The 18,131-nt window shown below is 39.6% G+C and overlaps 2 protein-coding genes across 5 annotated transcripts in view; one reads left to right on the top strand and one right to left on the bottom strand.

Moving 5' to 3' along the window:
* The window catches only part of LOC134634938 (zinc finger protein 729-like), a 64,792-nt gene that overhangs the window by 43,164 nt on the left and 3,497 nt on the right, over nt 1-18,131 (top strand). The gene's annotated exons all lie outside the window — the stretch shown is intronic.
* LOC134634968 (zinc finger protein 665-like) lies at nt 4,363-12,929 on the bottom strand. Of its 2 annotated transcripts, none has more exons than XM_063484478.1 (4): nt 12,477-12,929; nt 10,331-10,433; nt 7,325-8,005; nt 4,363-5,919 (listed from the first exon to the last, which is right to left on the bottom strand). In XM_063484478.1, exons 2-4 carry the CDS (start codon nt 10,346-10,348, stop codon nt 5,293-5,295), a joined length of 1,326 nt encoding a protein of 441 aa, XP_063340548.1. In that variant the 5' UTR covers nt 10,349-10,433; nt 12,477-12,929; the 3' UTR covers nt 4,363-5,292. The 2 variants fall into 2 exon arrangements, with proteins under 2 accessions (XP_063340548.1, XP_063340547.1); XM_063484477.1 differs by having other exon boundaries at nt 4,363-5,922.

Here is an 18,131-nt window from a genome sequence, read left to right on the forward strand (position 1 = left end):
CACAGCACTGTGCTGTAGTCAAGTAATGCCACTTCCTCACATACACAGTGACAATGGAACAATGGAAGATCTGGGCTAAGAGTCAAGGAAGGTGTGAATGTGTGTCTTTTATATTTGCAGGTCAGTACGGCAGGCATTTCGGAAAGTTGTAACACAGAGGTTTGGCCTGACTTGGATCTGAGCAACTCTGAGTGAGCAAATGCAAATGTGCCAGGCCTCGAGGATAATGGGTGGTTTGCACAACAAAAGCTGGAGGAGAAACGAGCTGACGACCTGTGAAAATCTCAGCAGGGGTGATTAACACCTCAGGACTTGCACCAGAAAATAAAAAACCCAGTAATTCTAGGGGGTGTTGGGTTTAGGGAAATTTTTTCTCACGCAAATTTGCGCAGGTTTAGTAAACCTAGTGTTAAAATAGTATCAGAAGATGCTCCTCGACCATGAAAAAAACCATCTGCATGTATTCTTTCACTACATCCATGATTCTCTTCTGTGGTCTTCCTCATTCATCCTGTTTGGAGCTTAATGTTCAACATCCTTTATCTATTAAAATTACAGAAGGGTAAGAAAATAATCATCAGAGCAGGAATCATGATAAATGATAAATAGATTACCAGTACATAAAAACATATCATTTGCATAATTTCTCTGATAACGCTGCATTGGATGGGTTTATTAACGGTAGGCTGAAATTGTACTACAGTCTGCTGATGAGGAACTATTTTTAGTGTTGAATAAAAAGTCCTCCACGATCTGTATATGAATTGTCATTAAAACCATAGAGATTATTACTTGTAAAGGAAAAAAAGTGGGACAATGCCAACATATAGTGTATATTTTTGGAAACATTACAAATATACAGGTAATTCTGGGTTCACCGGAATTGCAGATTAGACTGGTGGACAACTGGTGACAGCATCAGTGACAGGGATGCCAAAAGGAAGAACAAATTAATCATCAAGGCTGGAAGCAGAATTAGGAGGCGTCAGAGTCAGCGAGGGTCAGAGATCAATGAACAAATTGCCCACCTTCATGGATAATGCATCACCCTCAAAAGGATTCAAAATCTTGGCCATGAAGAACAGTTCAGGAAACTTATTTTATTGTTTCGTCTGTGAAACTGTATAAATGAAATGTAAATTATGTTAAAGGCAAACACATTTGTAAGCCATAAGAAACAAACATGCTTTGCATTATGCCTTTAAACATCTGTATAGATTTGATACAATATTTATTAACTGAATTTGCTAACATGTCTTACATAGTGAGAGTATTTCTTTTACTGATGATATTTCAATGATATGTATTTTTTATGACTAAGTAATGCTCTACTGAACACACGGCAATGACAGCAAATGTGGAAATTTTGTAATTTCTTGTTTAAATTTGATATTATTGTAGGCAGTATATTTTCTTAGCCTCTGTCATACTCTGTTAACACAGCAATCTCAAAAACCGTACAGTAAATTTGTCTGTGGATGAAAGGGTGAAGAGTGGAGATGGCCTAGAGTCAGAATCCAGTGATATATCTGCGGCACCTCTTACAGTTTTCCTGTAATCTGAGGTCAAAGTTGGGAATATGTAGAGTACAGTAGAGTATATAGAGCAAAGTTCAATATCAATTTTTTCAAAAACTGTAAAGTAAATATGTTTGTGGATGACAGGGTGAAGAGTGGAGATGGCCTAGAGTCAGAATCCAGTGCAATATCTGCGGCACCTCTTACAGTTTTCCTGTAATCTGAGGTCAAAGTTGGGAATATATAGAGTACAGTCAAGCAAAATGGAAAAATTTCACTATCAATTTTCTCAAAAACCGTACAGTAAATTTGTCTGTGGATCACAGGGTTAAGAGTGGGGGTTGCCTAGAGTCAGAATCCAGTGGAATATCTGCGGCACCTCTTACAGTTTTCCTGTAATCTGAGGTCAAAGATGGGAATATATAGAGTACAGTTGAGTAAATTGAGCAAAATTTAATATCAATTTTCTCAAAAACCGTACAGTAAATTTGTCTGTGGATGACAGGGTGAAGAGTGGAGATGGCCTAGAGTCAGAATCCAGTGAGATATCTGCGGCACCTCGTACAGTTTTCCTGTAATCTGAGGTCAAAGATGGGAATATATTTAGTACAGTAGAGTAAATTGAGCAAAATTTAATATCAATTTTCTCAAAAACCGTACAGTAAATTTGTCTGTGGATGACAGGGTGAAGAGTGGAGATGTCCTAGAGTCAGAATCCAGTGGAATATCTGCGGCACCTCTTACAGTTTTCCTGTAATCTGAGGTCAAAGTTGGGAATATGTAGAGTACGGTCAAGCAAAATGGAAAAAATTCACTATCAATTTTCTCAAAAACCGTACAGTAAATTTGTCTGTGGATCACAGGGTTAAGAGTGGGGGTTGCTCAGAGTCAGAATCCAGTGGAATATCTGGGGCACCTCTTACAGTTTTCCTGTAATCTGAGGTCAAAGATGAAGATATTAAAAGTACAGTACTGTATATTGGGCAAATTTTATTGTTAATTTTCTCTGAGTCGTACAGTAATCTTGGCTGTGGATCACAAGGGGGAAAGTGGAGATGAACCAAAACGGAGTGGACTGTGAAATTAAATAGTGTCAGGACACGTTTCTAAGCCAATCGGCATCCATACCATAATATGCGTAAGAGTAGTGCAACCACATTTTAGGTGCGGCTGACGGGGCGGCTAGCTTGACTGTGACTTCGCAAGTGAGGGCTCACTTGACCGCAGTTAAGGGTCTGACCCTTTCACTCCTTTGATTTTTTCCTCATACCTTTTCTTTGCCTTTTCGTCGAGTCTGTCTTTGTACGGACCGGCATTGTTCTCCTTAGTTTTGTACATTCCTTTTTTGTGCGGCAAAGAAAAACCAAGAAAGTATTGGAAACGGAGAATGAAGGTTTTGCGGTGCTGCAAATGCTTGCATTTGATGCGGTACTTGGATTGTTTTGCCTCGAGTTCCCGGCGTGCAATGCGCGAAAGTCACGTGCTCTGTCAATCGCTATAGGAAAAACCTTAAATTAAGACCAAGAACACTAGAGGTGAGACATGATCATTAATTAATATTAAAATTAATAAATGACAGATTTAGTGATATTTTCATAAACACCTCCCTTCCTTTTTTTTTCCATTTTCTTTAGTTCGTCTATAAGATTGCTAAACAAGGGGGAGGATGCATCCGGCCTCCTCGGCTGTAATTGGTCCAGCCCAGAGTCGATCATGACCAATTGGCCAATCCCACACCTTTCATTATATATACCCTTCCTAAAAAAATAAAATAAAATAAAAAAAATCCATCGGCCCATAAAAACAAAATCGCCAACGGCCAGTCCAGCTATGTTACCAGGCCTTTGGAGAACTTCAAGAAATGTTGAGGTCATTTAGCCATTTAAATCAGCTGTGCTGGATCAAAGATACATCTACACATCTACACCTGCAGGACACCGGCCCTTGAGGCCAGGTTTCGGACCCCCCTGGCATAGATCTTGGTTATGGAACTTCATTTATTTATTTATCTTCACACCAAATTATGGCTTTATAAGTTCTACTCTGAACTCTAGTAAATTTTATTTAACCATCAGTTATTTCATAATTTATGGACTTGAATCTTGCTTTAACTTTGGATTGAACTCCCTAATCTAAGACACAAAAAATGTTTACTGTGTAGACAGAGTTGGGTTTCAAACCTTTTTCCATCACTTGTCTGTCAGGCTCCTAATTACAGATTAAAAAGATGAGAAAAAGGCCAAACCTCCTCAACCTGGTGAAACCAAACTACGGACCAAGGACCAAGGTTTTCACTGTTAACCGTGCAAGTTTCAGTTACTGCATCAAAATCCCCAATGCACTAATCAATGGAGAATTTTGGATGGACCTTGAGGCGAACCAGACTGCATGAAATACGTTTATAGAGCAAAAGACATTGAAATGTTTTTTTGTTTTAAAGCAAAACTAAACTTTGTCATCTCTGCTATATACAGTACAGTATATAGAGATGAGACGACGAGGCTCCAGTTCCATTCAGTGCAAAAAGAACAACAATTAATATAGGAAGAGTAGGAATAAATATACACCATAAGACTAAGGTAAGAGGAGTAAATATACACTTTGAGGTAAAAAAAAAAAGGTTAATTTCAGTCTAACTTTACAATTTAGAATTGTGATTTAAAGTGACTATGAAGTGGTTAAAAATGACCAACGTAGCAGCTTTACAGTTTACAGTATGAGTGATTTAAAGTGACCTTGAGTGAAATAAAGTCACCAACATAAGCACAATTGAGTGTAGGATTGTAGGACGGCTCTAATGGCTGTAAAGATAATATAAGATTATTTCTTTATTTTTCACACCAAAACATTTAATAAGACAAACTTTAAAGTTAATTAAATATAGCTAACAGTTAAACATTCGCTGGATTTAACAGCTGGAGCACAAGATAAAAATGCACTGAATGCAAACTAATATGTGGGCAAGGTTACATGAAACGAACTGAGCCTAAATTAGAAACCAAAACTAAAAGATTAAATCATTTGAATTAACTAAACAAGAAAAAAAAATCAGTCAGGAAATGAGTCTCTGTGCTGCCATATTTATCAAAATAAAATATCGAATGGCTTCAGGTTCAGGTTAGATTCAATTATTTGTAGGTACATTTGGTTTCCACTGAGCAACTCATCCATCTTAACATGAGAAACTTTCATTAATCTTTGGTTCTCTTCCACAGCATGTTTATGTCTCTTCTTCATCCCAGCTCCCTTCATAAAAGGGATCTTTTCCTTCCCACTGTGGCCAAAGCACTTGCTGAAAGGGAGTAAACTGATTGTTGGGACAAAGGCTTTTATTTCTGCGGGCCGCCACTGTAAATAAGTATTACACAGAAGTACAGCCCAGGTCTAGTTCAAATTTAAAATAAACTGAACTGAAATAAATAAAAAAAAAGATAAAATGATAATAAAAGAGAAGTTGTTGGGGTTTTTTTTAATGCAACTATAATGATGCCAACTGACTTGATCAGCCAGCATCATGGCTAATTATACTGGTCCTATTGTTGGGACCACAGCTCAGAACGCCAGGGCCTCTGACTGCCACCTGGTCCAAAAAGCACTAAATCCATATGGCACCTCCTGTTGGTGGTGAATGTCTGTAGTTTTCAATGGTTGCCACTTATTAAATACAAAGTGTATCACTGCCAGTCCAAAAGTCATAGCTATGTCATAAGAACCAGGTGTGATATTAGCTGACACTCTTTACAGGGGTAAAGAGTCAGAACTATGTGGAGCCTGATCAGGTTTCTGATGCAGAAGAGGTTCTTTCTGTCTGTTCAGATTCGTTGTGATCCAATGGCAGCAATGATTTTAGTCCTGCATGATCATGCAGATGTTTGGTCAGAGCAGATAATGAAGTGAATGGTTTTGCACATTGGTCACACTGAAATAGTTTATTTGCAGCGTGCGATCGTTTGTGTTTGGAGTATGAACTGAGATTCTTGAAGCTCTTGTCACACTGGTCACAGCTGAAGTTTCCTTCAATGTGTGTACGTTCATGATCATTACGAGTGTTTGCACGAGAGAAGCTTCTGTCACAGTGTCTGCACTTGTATGGTTTCTCTCCTGTGTGGACTCGTTTATGAGCTTTAAGCTCACCTGCAGTGGTGAAGGATGACCCACACTGGTCACAGAGGTTTGTTTTAACGCCACTGTGAATGAGTTCATGGCGCTCTAATTCGCCTGCTGTGGGGAAACCTTTCCCACATTCTTTGCAATACTTGAGTTTGTGTCCAGTGTGTCTACGTAGATGTATTTTCGGGCTCCTTTGCCAATTGAAGGTTTTTCCACAAATGTCACAACGAAATGCTTTCCCACCACCACAGTGATGACAGGGTTGAGAACTGGATCCATCTGTGTCGCTCTGCTTCTAAACAAAGACACAAACACAGTCAGAGTCAGGGAATTTCTTCAAAAAAAAAAATTCCTGAAGGTTGCCTGAAATAAAGAGAATCTCGGCCAATGTCCAGTTACATTTTATTATGTCGGTGATAACTAAAAAGTAAAATATAGTTATTGTAGGTTTACCAAAAAAAAAATACTACAATAACACCCATGTACTTTCAACTACTGCGTTCACACCGAAAGTGTTAGACGCGACCAGAGCTTCAGGTTACCGGGTAAAGTCAATGAAGTAGCGCGATGAAGTGCGACTGGGGGTCACGTGAAAAACACTTTTCTACCTGATTCGCGCAAACAAGTAGCCCGACTGATGCGTTTGAAGCCCAAAGTAAAATACGCGTTGCAGTTTTTGTGGTGCATTCCCGCTTATTGCGTCTACTGCTTGAGTTGAAAAATCGGAACTATTTTTCGCCTCCTTCTCCCTGAGGCTCTTCCACTTTAAGCTGGGTCCTTTTTATTCCTGTAGTTATATTTTATATATTTTTATTTTATATATTTATGTTTAATGTTTTTCAGTTTGAGCATCTTAATATTGTTTCAAATAATTTTTTGTAAAGACTAATGTGTAAAGCGTCCACAGTGAATAGAGAAGGGAGACCCTCTCTTCAAACACTAGATCAATAGCTGCCATCTTGCAAACATACCATCTGGCACTAAGTCTTTTAATACCATGAAAGTGCCATTAAATAATACAATGACATAAAGGTTTATTTTTTTGACCTAATCATGAAAGAAACAAAACAAAAAATGATATTGAAATGTGATGAATCTCCTGTACATACAGCATAGTTGCGAATATTGTTACAAAAGCAGAGTTGTTCAAACACTAAGGCTATGTCCACACGTACACGGGTATTTTTGAAAACGCTGCTAGGAACATGCCAAAGCAGCAGGTAGCGCTATATTCCTAACCGTGTAGAAATGTTGGCCAATCAGAAGTCTAGAAGCCTCGCTGGGAAATAGTAAACAAAGATGGGGCGTAGAAGCAGAACCCAGTTTTATGTGTGGAGGGACAGTAACTGTGTGTGTATATGTAAGCATTTAAACACTGCAGAGAGTACCAGTAACAGTATTGTAGAAATTCATTTCACCGAAACAACAACGTGGCGGACACTGTGACGTCAAAAAAGGCGCACACCTTTGACGCTGCCTTTTCTCCGTTTTTCTCGTCCACACGTAAATACAAAAACGGAGTTTTAGAAAATATCCACCCTGGCCGGAGTTTTTAGAAATCTCTGTTTTCAGTGACCGAAAACGCCGTTTACGTGTGGACGAAAGGTGCAAACGCAAAGAAAAATCTGCGTTTTCAAAAATACCCGGGTACGTGTGGACATAGCCTAAAACTACAAGATACAAATGTAAATACATACCTCACAGTAACTGCACTTGTAGAGTTTCTTCCTGGTGTGGATCTGTCGGTGCGCTTTGAGGGAACTTGGATCTTTAAAAGCCTTATCACACACGTCACATTTATAAGGTCTCTCTCCAGTGTGAATGAATTTGTGGATTTTTAAGTCTCTGTTTGTCATGAACACTTTTCCACACTGTTCACAATAGTACACATCCTCTTTGGTGTGAATGCGTAGGTGTGCATTTCGGTGCCCTACTTGGCTGAAAGTTTTTCCACAAACCTCACAGCTGTATGCCTTAATTCCAGAGTGGGCAACTTGATGAGTCCATAAGCCGCTCCGGTGAGCAAAGACTTTACCACACTGATCACAGCTGTACTGTTTAATGCCACTGTGGATACGTTTGTGCCCTTCCAACCCTTCTTTCCGAGAAAAACACTTCCCACACTGATTGCAAGTATGTTCTTTAACTCCACTATGGATGAGCTGGTGTCTTTTTAAGCTTCCAGGCTGCCTAAAAGACTTTCCACACAAGTCACAGCTGAATGGTCTCTCTCCACTGTGAATGACTTGATGTTTTTTTAATGAGACCTTCCAGGTAAAACCCTTCCCACAATCGTCACAGCTGTAGTTTTTCTCTGTCTTTCTTCTGTGAGGTTTGTCGGCCTCCTGAGAGCGCTGACTTCTCGCTCCATGTTGGTCCTGCAGTGACAGAGATACAAACAGAGGCAGTGAGTGAAATGCAGTCGTGGAACAAACTGAACCTTCAAACTCACTCCATTAACACTAGCTTTAAACCTGATGTTGAATCATGGCAGTTGCCAAATACCTTGTGGATTATCCTAACCTATAACTATCCTAACCTTCTGGTGACAGGAGCATACTATACTATCAATTAGAGATGGCACGATACCACTTTTTTATGTCCGATACCGATATCATAAATTTGGATATCTGCCGATACCGATATTAATCCGATATAGTGTGTTTTTTAATCAATAAAACTGTTGTTTTTATATCTTGCTGCATTTTGTATAAGTTCATACTCGAGTTTAAATAAACAACAACACTAAAGCTATTCTGTTATACCTGTATGTAAAAAACACACTGCACCCAAAATATTTCATAGTTCAGCAATACTGATCAATCTAATAAACTTAAACCTACTCCATCCTTCCTATTCTGGTATTTTAAAGAGTACTTAGCAGAAATATTAAGCAACCTAACTAATAGGGTTGCAAACTCCCAGCAAAAAAAAAAAAAAAAAAGGGAACCACCCCCACCCTCCACCTCATGATGCTTAATCAACATAATCAATTTTAATTTGATGCAGTGTGGAAAAAAAATGCACAGAAATAAATTATTTTTCAAGAATAATTAAATAGATTCAACATCTTTCTTCTACAGAATTGCAGACTGCACAGATGGTACCTTCCCAAATGAAAAAGTACTAAAGCTTACTAGGGTAGACTTAACAGTTACTATATACAGTAATTGACTTCTATACATTTTACATCAGATTAAAACTTTGGGTGTAAGATTCAGATAATTATTGATTAAAAGCTAGACATTTTAAATGAGAATAAGAAAGAAAAGTATGTCTGTGTGCCCCCTTTTCCCTGTTCATGCCCTTTCGCCCCCCCTGGCTAAACTTTGCTAGATCCGCCCCTGCACAGTTACCAGCCGTCAGCGACGTAGAAAAGGATCCTGGTCTAGAAAGTAATATTAAATAAATTCTAACAACAGCTTATCAAGGTTAAACGTGCTGCTGTTGTTCAGCCGCTGGTTTCCTCTTTCTGGTGCAAAGTGGGCCAAAAACAAAGAAGAGAGACGGACTCGCGACAGAAAAGCCGATCAGCTGATCATTAAGCAGTTTCATGAAGTAGCGGCAGGAGAGGGAGAGAGAGAGAGAGAGGCAGTCGCTCCATATATCGGTTGTTAAGCTTAACGTAGGTACGCTTTACAAACATTCAGAGATGAACTTACACACTTGCTTTACTTCTCTCTGGGATAACTTCCTCGGAGATGAAATGCTGGTTTGCTAACGAGGCTACAAATACTCACAGCCGCTCTATCACGTGAGCACACTGCTCCGATGTGCTACGGTTATGAGCCGAGTTACGCCGTGTCGCTAGTTTTGTGAGGTGCTTTTATGATATTTAATGGATCGGATTACATTTTTTATTTCTCTCCGATATCCGATCCAGCAATTTACGTCAGTATCGGACCGATACCGATACCTAATATCGGATCGGTCCATCTCTACTATCAATTATTCTTTTTTCTATAACTTAACAAGTAGAATATTTGTAAATGGCTACATCTACTGTTTAGATTGAGATATTAATTAAAACACTACCAGACCCCTTATGACAAAGAAGCAGCTAAAAGTGGTAAATATCATCTCTCTCATGTTTCTCATCCCCACCCAGAACAAGCAGTAATAAGTAGAGTGAAGCTGATTAGAGCAGGATTATCAAGATGCTACAAACTCAATCTTAATACCCAGAAAATTACCTGACACACTGACTGCCAGAGGGAGGGGAAAGAAGAAAATCAGAACAATACTGGACCATGCAAACGTATCCAGCTACTATCCTGTTTATTTTCTCTACTTCTAGTCATATTTCATTGATCAGCTGACAGCTGTTAAGGTGGCACTCCACTGTTTTAATTCTACGATATTGTCAAAATGGGAGCTTTAATGACTTCACAATACTTCTCATAAAGACCAGGGCTGTCACTCTGAGATGTTTGTAGATCAAATTATGTTTAAATGGGAAATTATTACATTTAAAATTTGGGGGTTTAATATGAATTTCAATTTTCTTAATCTGCTATTTTAGTGTCCTGTTAATTTGTGATCTTCTTATTTCATCTATTAACTTGATTCTTGTTTGTATTGGTATGAATGTGTAGCCTGGGGCTAACACACAGCAGGCGATGTGGAACCAGCTCCCAGTTTAGATTTGGGAGCCGATGAAGTGCACCCAGTGTCAACAACAGAGAAACTGATATTTTTCTCACCTTTTCTGTGAAAGTCATTGTTTCCTTTGTAGTGACTCAGCTGAGACCAAATAGCTGAAAATCTTTCTCTGCTGCTCCGTCAGACTCTCCTCCTGCTGATCAGCTGGGACAAAGAACAGATTTTTATTAGACAACGAAACGACTGAAAGGGACTACAGAGAGAGAGAATACTACACTGGCTTCCCTTCATTGACTCTCTGTTAAATCAAGAAGTGAATTTTAAATCTTCCTCCTCACATACAAGGTCTTGAATAATCCGGCCCCATCTTAATGACCTCAAAATACCATGTTTCCACTGCAGACCACTTTGCTATCAGACTGCAGGTTTACTTGTCGTTCTTATGATATTTGAAAGTAGAATGGGAGGCAGAGACTTCAGCTTTCAACCTCCTGTTGCCCCTCTCTTCTGCAGAACTAGGTCCCACTTTGGATTTTGTAGGCAGATTCTATTTTGGAGATAAGCTTCACAACACTCATCTTGGATCAAGATGGATGTCAGTGCAAACTTTTTACATCACATTTAGCCTGAGATTTCATTTTGTGTCATTTCTATACAAAACCTAACACAAGTATAAAAAAGTGCTTTTCATAGGTTTTTTTTTTTGAACCACAGAACTTTTTAGCCTGAAACACATTTTTTTGCACAGTCAAACTTTGGTGTATCAATTGTACGACAAGGCACAGACATTTTTCTTTCCTTCTCAGTTTTGTTGCTTTAAAATGATGAAATGATGAACCAAAAGTGAATTTATGCCTGTATTTCCCGAATAAAAACTCGAATAACAAAAAACGTACTTAAAATTCTCCTGTTTAATAAAACTTATAGTTAATGTTGGATCAAGTGACCCTGAATGCTTCATTAGTTATGCTGCAACAGGCTCATGCTGCTAAGGCCTTCCCATGATGCAAAGAGCACATCTTCACACATCTCTTTTTTTAAATCCACATGTGTTAATGTGTCACTGCTGCATTCTTTGTTATTATTAAACTCAGTGTGTCTTCTGTCCCATCTCACCCCTCCCATAGCACATTGGTGCATCTCCTTGAGCCCGACATGCACAAACACATGCACATGCTCAGTGGAGTTGTAGCTTCTATGTAAGCTTTTATCAATTGCTCCTTGGGGATAAATCAAGTCTTTCTGATTCTGATATAGCCTAAAAGACAGGATGTTTGCAAACATTAACCAGATTTGTATACTAGCTACATAGAAACAGTGAATATCAGCTTCCTCTGTTAGGCTGGGCTTTTACTCCAAGCTCTGTACATGCTCACAAAAACAGGCATGTCGGGCATCACGTGACTCTGTCTTTGCACAAAATGACCCCTATGAGTGCACAATACTCTAATAAGAGACCTTATCGGATGATGATACAATGCAGATGACAAGTCTGTAAAGAGAATCAAAGTGTAACAGTAAAATTGCTACATTGTTGCACATAACACGCTCTTCATTTGTAACCTCACAGCTGTCCAGTAGACCTCTGAAACTTTAAAATGGACACATTTAAACATTTTATGTTATTTAGGCATCCTGCGACAAAATATGACCAATAATTTTAACACCTGCTGCTATCAATTAAAAAAATAATATTTGGGGTTTTAAAAATTTAGTAACTCCCCTGCAAACAACCTCCCTGGCTTTTAGAGTATAGATGGCTGAGTTTCCCAGTTGCAGCTTAAGCCTAATTTTCTCCTGGCCTCAACACACAGACCGCATGTCTTTCTTTTTGTCTCCTGCAGTTTGTGTTTTGTCCCGTGTTGTTGCTGGTATCTCTATGCTCCTCTTTTCTCTCCTCATCACTCTCACTGCTGTCTGCAGATCATTTTAGGAGTTCACTTCCTCCCATGTGTTCATCCACAGCAGCTGGACAATAAAGTTTATTGCGACCCTGATACTGCAGCAGATCGCTCTCATCCATTTCCTGTTATCACTTCAAATAGAAACGAGGCTGTAGAGGTTTGGTGCATGCAGAAAAACAGCTGCAGGGACAATGAAAATACTTTTCTGCTCCAACTTTCTGCCAGCAAACGCTCAGTCAAACAATAAACTGTGAACAGACACCGAGGAGAGCAGCAGAAGACCTCATTCAGGAGCTAAACTCAACATGAACTGAACTCACAGTAAAGTTAGCTCGGTGCTTACCTTTAGATGAGCCCACAAACCGAGAGAAACTCCGTGATGAAGCTGGAACTCTTTCCAAACACAGGAAACAGATCAGGGAGCAGAGACCCACGTGGTTCACGAGGTTGTCAGGTGCGATCGTAGCTACAGGTGACGCCACGCGCTGTTTTCTGAAAGCGTTTGAAAGCATCGGGATGAGCGTTTTTTTGCGGTCGCCATCTTGGTTGCGAGAAAACCCACACGGATCTGGCTGTGAAACGGCTTGCTCATTGGCTAATAATTTGTGATTGACAGGCTCCTATCCAATGAGCATGCGGAGAATATAAAATCCGATTCTTCCTATTAAAATACGGTATGACCAAGAGGATCTCTCAGGGATGGAGAAGTGAACTTGATTGAACTGTGATTAGCAGAGCTGTAACAGCTTTGGTATCGATCTGATACTGAGTAACTACAGGGCGGGTATTCCTGATGCCAATACTTATACCCAATAAACGCAGCTTATGCGGTCTCCATATTGTGTCATGATTTCTGAGATTAATTAATTAAGTTTACAAATTATGAACACATATTAATGACCACTACATCAGTTTAGCCTCTGTACAAAACCACACTGGATTTCCAATCAAGTGCAGAGGTTTTACTTTAATTCAAACCAAGGGCGTAGATTTGGTTTTGGCATTGGTGGGGACGGATGATTCAACCACCGAACCCTGCCCTGTTTCTTTTTTTAATTTTCGTCTTTGCTTCTTGATAAAAAGAGGAGAAATATACTTGCCTACATATGCTATTCTACATGCTTTTAGCCCATTTAAAATTACAATTCATAGTTTTATATGTGAATTATATGCAGTTAAATTACTGTTAAACAAATGACTGACGATGTGTTTTAGACTTTAGCTTCAGCCATATTCCATATAAATCAGTTATCATAAAAAAATAAAAATAGCTTCAAATACAGTCATGACAATAAAAGAATATGACTTTAAGGACTTAACAACATTACTTCAGTTACACTGCACCAACATCTCTGATACATTAGCACTAAGGAAACACTGAATGACCTCGTAGTTCTTGTTCATAAAACTACTCATCTAAGATTACCACAAAGTAAAAGATCTCTCAGCAAAATTATGCAACATTTTAGGCACACTATTGCCCCGATCAAATCACACTATTGGGATTTCTTATTCTAAACATGAACTACAGTTACAGCAACAGACATGGACTACTGGTGCCCCACTACAACTCAATGTCCACTACGTGAAGGAGCCAAACACATGACTTCTCCTCTCGTTAACTGAGATAAACTGCTGGCATATTTGTTTCACTACTGTCCAGTCTCTCCTGGTGGACATGGCATCGCGTTATCCATGGTTACATACAATTTTAGACTGATGTGGACCAAAGCCTAAAACGATGTGCCGGGAGTTTGCTGTTCTCCCAGGCTCAGATATTTAAAGTTTACACAGCTACATTCTCGCCTGAAAATATGTTAAGTTTATTTTGCAACCCAGAAAAAGTAATACTAAAACTAAGTAGCTGCAGTAGTAGCTAGTAGCCATTGTTGGAAACTGGAATTGGCTGGGCCAATCAGGGATATGGTTTTTCAATTTTGTTGTCCGGGTGGAAAAACAGGGGAAATCGGGAGAATGGTGGCGTTCACGTGAGTACGTACTCGCGTACTTGAGAATTGAGAAAGGGCCACAGACAGAGTTATTCCATGTACTGTAGGAACACATTCAGCATTGTGCAGTCAATCCAGATCATTCCACATGAATGTGAGTGTGATCGTCAGAGCAGCACTGATTAGTGCCAGGTTATAATGTCCACAGTGTACACAAACACTACGTGTAGATGAAATGGTAATTAAAGAAGGACTGTACGATCTGATATCTCTGTGGACATTATACAAGCACCTCATGGCTCATGTTTTTGGATAGCTGGAAAAGTACCCGGAAAACAACCCTGAAATATAGGGAGAACACACAAACTGCTCACAGGAAGAGGCTGAGGTTGCAAAAGCTTCTCCATTCCTCCTGTCAGGCCTGAACCACTATGCTGCCCATTTTCCAACCCTGCAAACAAACGAGTTCAAAGCCCGAAAGCTGAACTCTACAGCTTGTTGTGGTCACCTGTGGCTTTAGGTGCTGACAAGCCTTCCATCTGTTCTCCAGCGTTTTCATTTACAACCATAACATATCTCCACATCTCCTCTTGCTCACTCTCTGCAGCCCAAATTGGTTTTTTTGAGAACAGCTGAGTCACGTGACCGCACAGCGGCAAACCACAAAAACGTAGGAAAAAGGGGCGGAGCAAAGTGAGTCTCGCGCATAAGAAAAGGTGTTTCCACCGACAGAGCTGCTTTTTCATCCACAGAGAGTAAAGTCTTAACAGTAAACTTAGAGGAGAGAAACAAACTAAAGTATCGATTATAAACCACTACCAACGTTTGGATCGATATCTGCATCGATCTGCCCACCCTTGTCTCCTGGATCGTAGCTGAGATCAGCGTGAACCACGTGGGTCTCTGCTCCCTGATCTGTTTCCTGTGTTTGGAAAGAGTTCCAGCTTCATCACGGAGTTTCTCTCGGTTTGTGGGCTCATCTAAAGGTAAGCACCGAGCTAACTTTACTGTGAGTTCAGTTCATGTTGAGTTTAGCTCCTGAATGAGGTCTTCTGCTGCTCTCCTCGGTGTCTGTTCACAGTTTATTGTCAACACGTTGACAGAAGAGTGAGAGAGTGTTTGGAGAAAAACACCAACTAATCATTAGCTCAGCATGCTGGGAGAAGTTGGAGCAGAAAAGTCTTTTCATTGTCCCTGCAGCTGTTTTTCTGCCTGCACCAAACCTCTACAGCCTCATTTCTATTTGAAGTGATAACAGGAAATCAGAGCGATCTGCTGCAGTATCAGGGTCACAATAAACTTTATTGTCCAGCAGCTGTGGATGAACACATGAGAGGAAGTGAACTTTTTTTTTTTAATTAGCAAAAGAAAAACACTAACTAATCATTAGCTCAGCATGCTGGCAGAAAGTTGGAGCAGAAAATTCTTTTCACTGATAAAAGCTCATTGATCAATGACCATGAGTACCTTTCACGAAGAGTTTGGGGAATGGCTGCAATCACATGGTCATGAAAATTTGCATATTAATGATCAAGGAACTGACCTCCCAGCCCATTGTTCCTTCAGTGGTGCTAGTTTCAGTCATTATGTAGGTGGGACTGGGGGGCTGAAGGAGTTGAAAGTGTGGAGTGGGGGAGTAACAGGTCTGTCCCTGTTTGTGGAAACCACAGGAGGAGCTGTTCAGGCTGTTGGCTGGGTGTGAATTGTTAATGGAGTCTTTAAACTTGTAGTTGCTGTTTTCCAGACTGAAGCAGAGTCGTTAGCTGAAAACTGGTTTTAGAGGTTCATTCAGGACACCTTCTCAGGCTCTTACAGCCTTACCTGTATCATAACAAAGTGTATAAACCCCAATCCACCTTTAACATGGTCCTTCTGCCAAACCTTCAAATATGACTTTCTGGCCCTGTCATAGTAAAGGGCTGCTTACAATATTAGAGCCAATGTCACAAAGTTCCTCCTGAAGTATAAGTGAGTGAGAGAGTTACCTCACTTTGCAGCACAACACGTCTCACAAGATTTCTACAAGCAATCAGAGTGAAATTTGTACTTTGTGTTGTCAGATGAACATATGAGACACTTTGACTCTTCAGTGCAGTGTGGAGCCTAACAAAGATCTGTTTTGTGTCCCAGCTGATCGGCAGGAGGAGAAGAGTCTGACGGAGCAGCAGAGGAACATTTTCAGCCATCTGGACTCAGCTGAGTCAGTACAGAGGAAACAATGAGCTCAACACAGAAGGTGAGAAAAATATCATAGTTTCACCAAATAATCAGTCATTTCTAAAACTCTCATACTCCCAAACTGTTATATGACTGTGTTGTATTTTATTATATACTATGGATTTTTTGCTCCATTGTGTTGACAACCATCAAGAAGTCACAAGCAAAGGGAGACCACACCATTGCTGATATTTTAAGAAAGAAGGTGTATTAACCAAATTTATTAATTAATTAATGTAGTTTAAAGCCATGTCAGAGGTGATACATACATACACATATATACACACACATATATGTATATGTATACGTGTATGTATGTATGTATGTGTATGTGTGTGTGTATGTATATATATATATATATGTGTATATATATATATATATATATATATATATATATAGGTATATATATATATATAGGTATGAATAATTATGGGCTTAACTGTGTATATATATATATATATATATATATATATATATATATATATATACAGTTAAGCCCATAATTATTCATACCTCTGGCAAATTTTGACTTAAAGTTACTTTTATTCAACTAGCAAGTTATTTTTTGACTGGAAATGACACAGGCATCTCACAAAAGATAATAAGATGATGTACAAGACGCATCATTGTGGAAAAAAAATATTTCTCAGCTTTTATTTACATTTGAGCAAAACGTATCATGTCCAGAATTATTCATACCCTTTACAAACTGTCACAGTCTCTGGGAAAATCCAAAGTTCCATACCCTTCCAAATAGTCAAAGCTGTTCTAAAGCATCCTAATTACCCTGATTATTTGGAAATAGCTGTTTTACTCAACTCAACAGGTGAAAAACAGCAGCTCTCTGCAGGTGGTCTGCGGACATTCATGGCTAAGACAAAGGAACTCAGTGAGGACCTGCAGCTGTGCATTGTGGCTGCTCACAAGTGAGGAATGGGCTACAAGGCCATATCCAAATGTTTTCAAGTTCCAGTGGCTACAGTGCAAAGTATTATTAAAAAAATACAAGATGTTCCGCACTGTGGAAAATCTCAGAGGACATTGTCGGAAGCCAAAAGTGAAACCTGTGCTGGCCGAGAGAATAGTGAGAGAGGTGAAAAAGAATCCAAAGATCACCACCAAGGCCATTCTGGTAAATCTGGGCTCTGCTGGTGGCAATGTCTCAAGGCAGACAGTCCAACGGACACTGTTGGGTTCCACGGATGCAGACCAAGGAAAACGCCACTTCTCCAGGCACTTCTAAGGCATGCAAAAGCTCATTTGGCCTTTGCAAATGCTCATCTGGACAAAGAAGAAGGTTTCTGGTCTTCAGTGTTATGGTCAGATGAAACAAAAATTGAATTATTTGGTCACAATGATGTTGCCTTCATTTGGCATAAAAATGGAGAAGCCTTCAACCCAAAGAACACCATCCCCACTGTCAAACATGGTGGTGGGAACCTAATGCTTTGGGGGTGTTTTTTAGCCAATGGACCATGGAACCTAATCACAGTAAACAGCACCATGAAAAAAGAGCAATACATGCAGATTCTCAACAACAACATCAGGCAGTCTGCAGAAAAACTTGCCTTGGGAACCAGTGGACATTTCAGCACGACAATGACCCAAAACATACAGCAAACGTGGTGAAGAAATGGTTAGCAGACAACAACATTAACGTTTTGCAGTGGCCTAGCCAGAGTCCTGACTTGAATCCAATTGAGAATCTGTGGAGGGAGCTAAAGATCAGGGTGATGGCAAGAAGACCCTCCAACCTGAAAGATTTGGAACTCATTGCTAAAGATGAATGGGCAGAAATGCCTGTGGAGACATGCAAAAAGCTGGTCTGCAAT

Source organism: Pelmatolapia mariae, linkage group LG9, assembly GCF_036321145.2.
Source record: "Pelmatolapia mariae isolate MD_Pm_ZW linkage group LG9, Pm_UMD_F_2, whole genome shotgun sequence".
Lineage (NCBI taxonomy): Eukaryota > Metazoa > Chordata > Actinopteri > Cichliformes > Cichlidae > Pelmatolapia > Pelmatolapia mariae.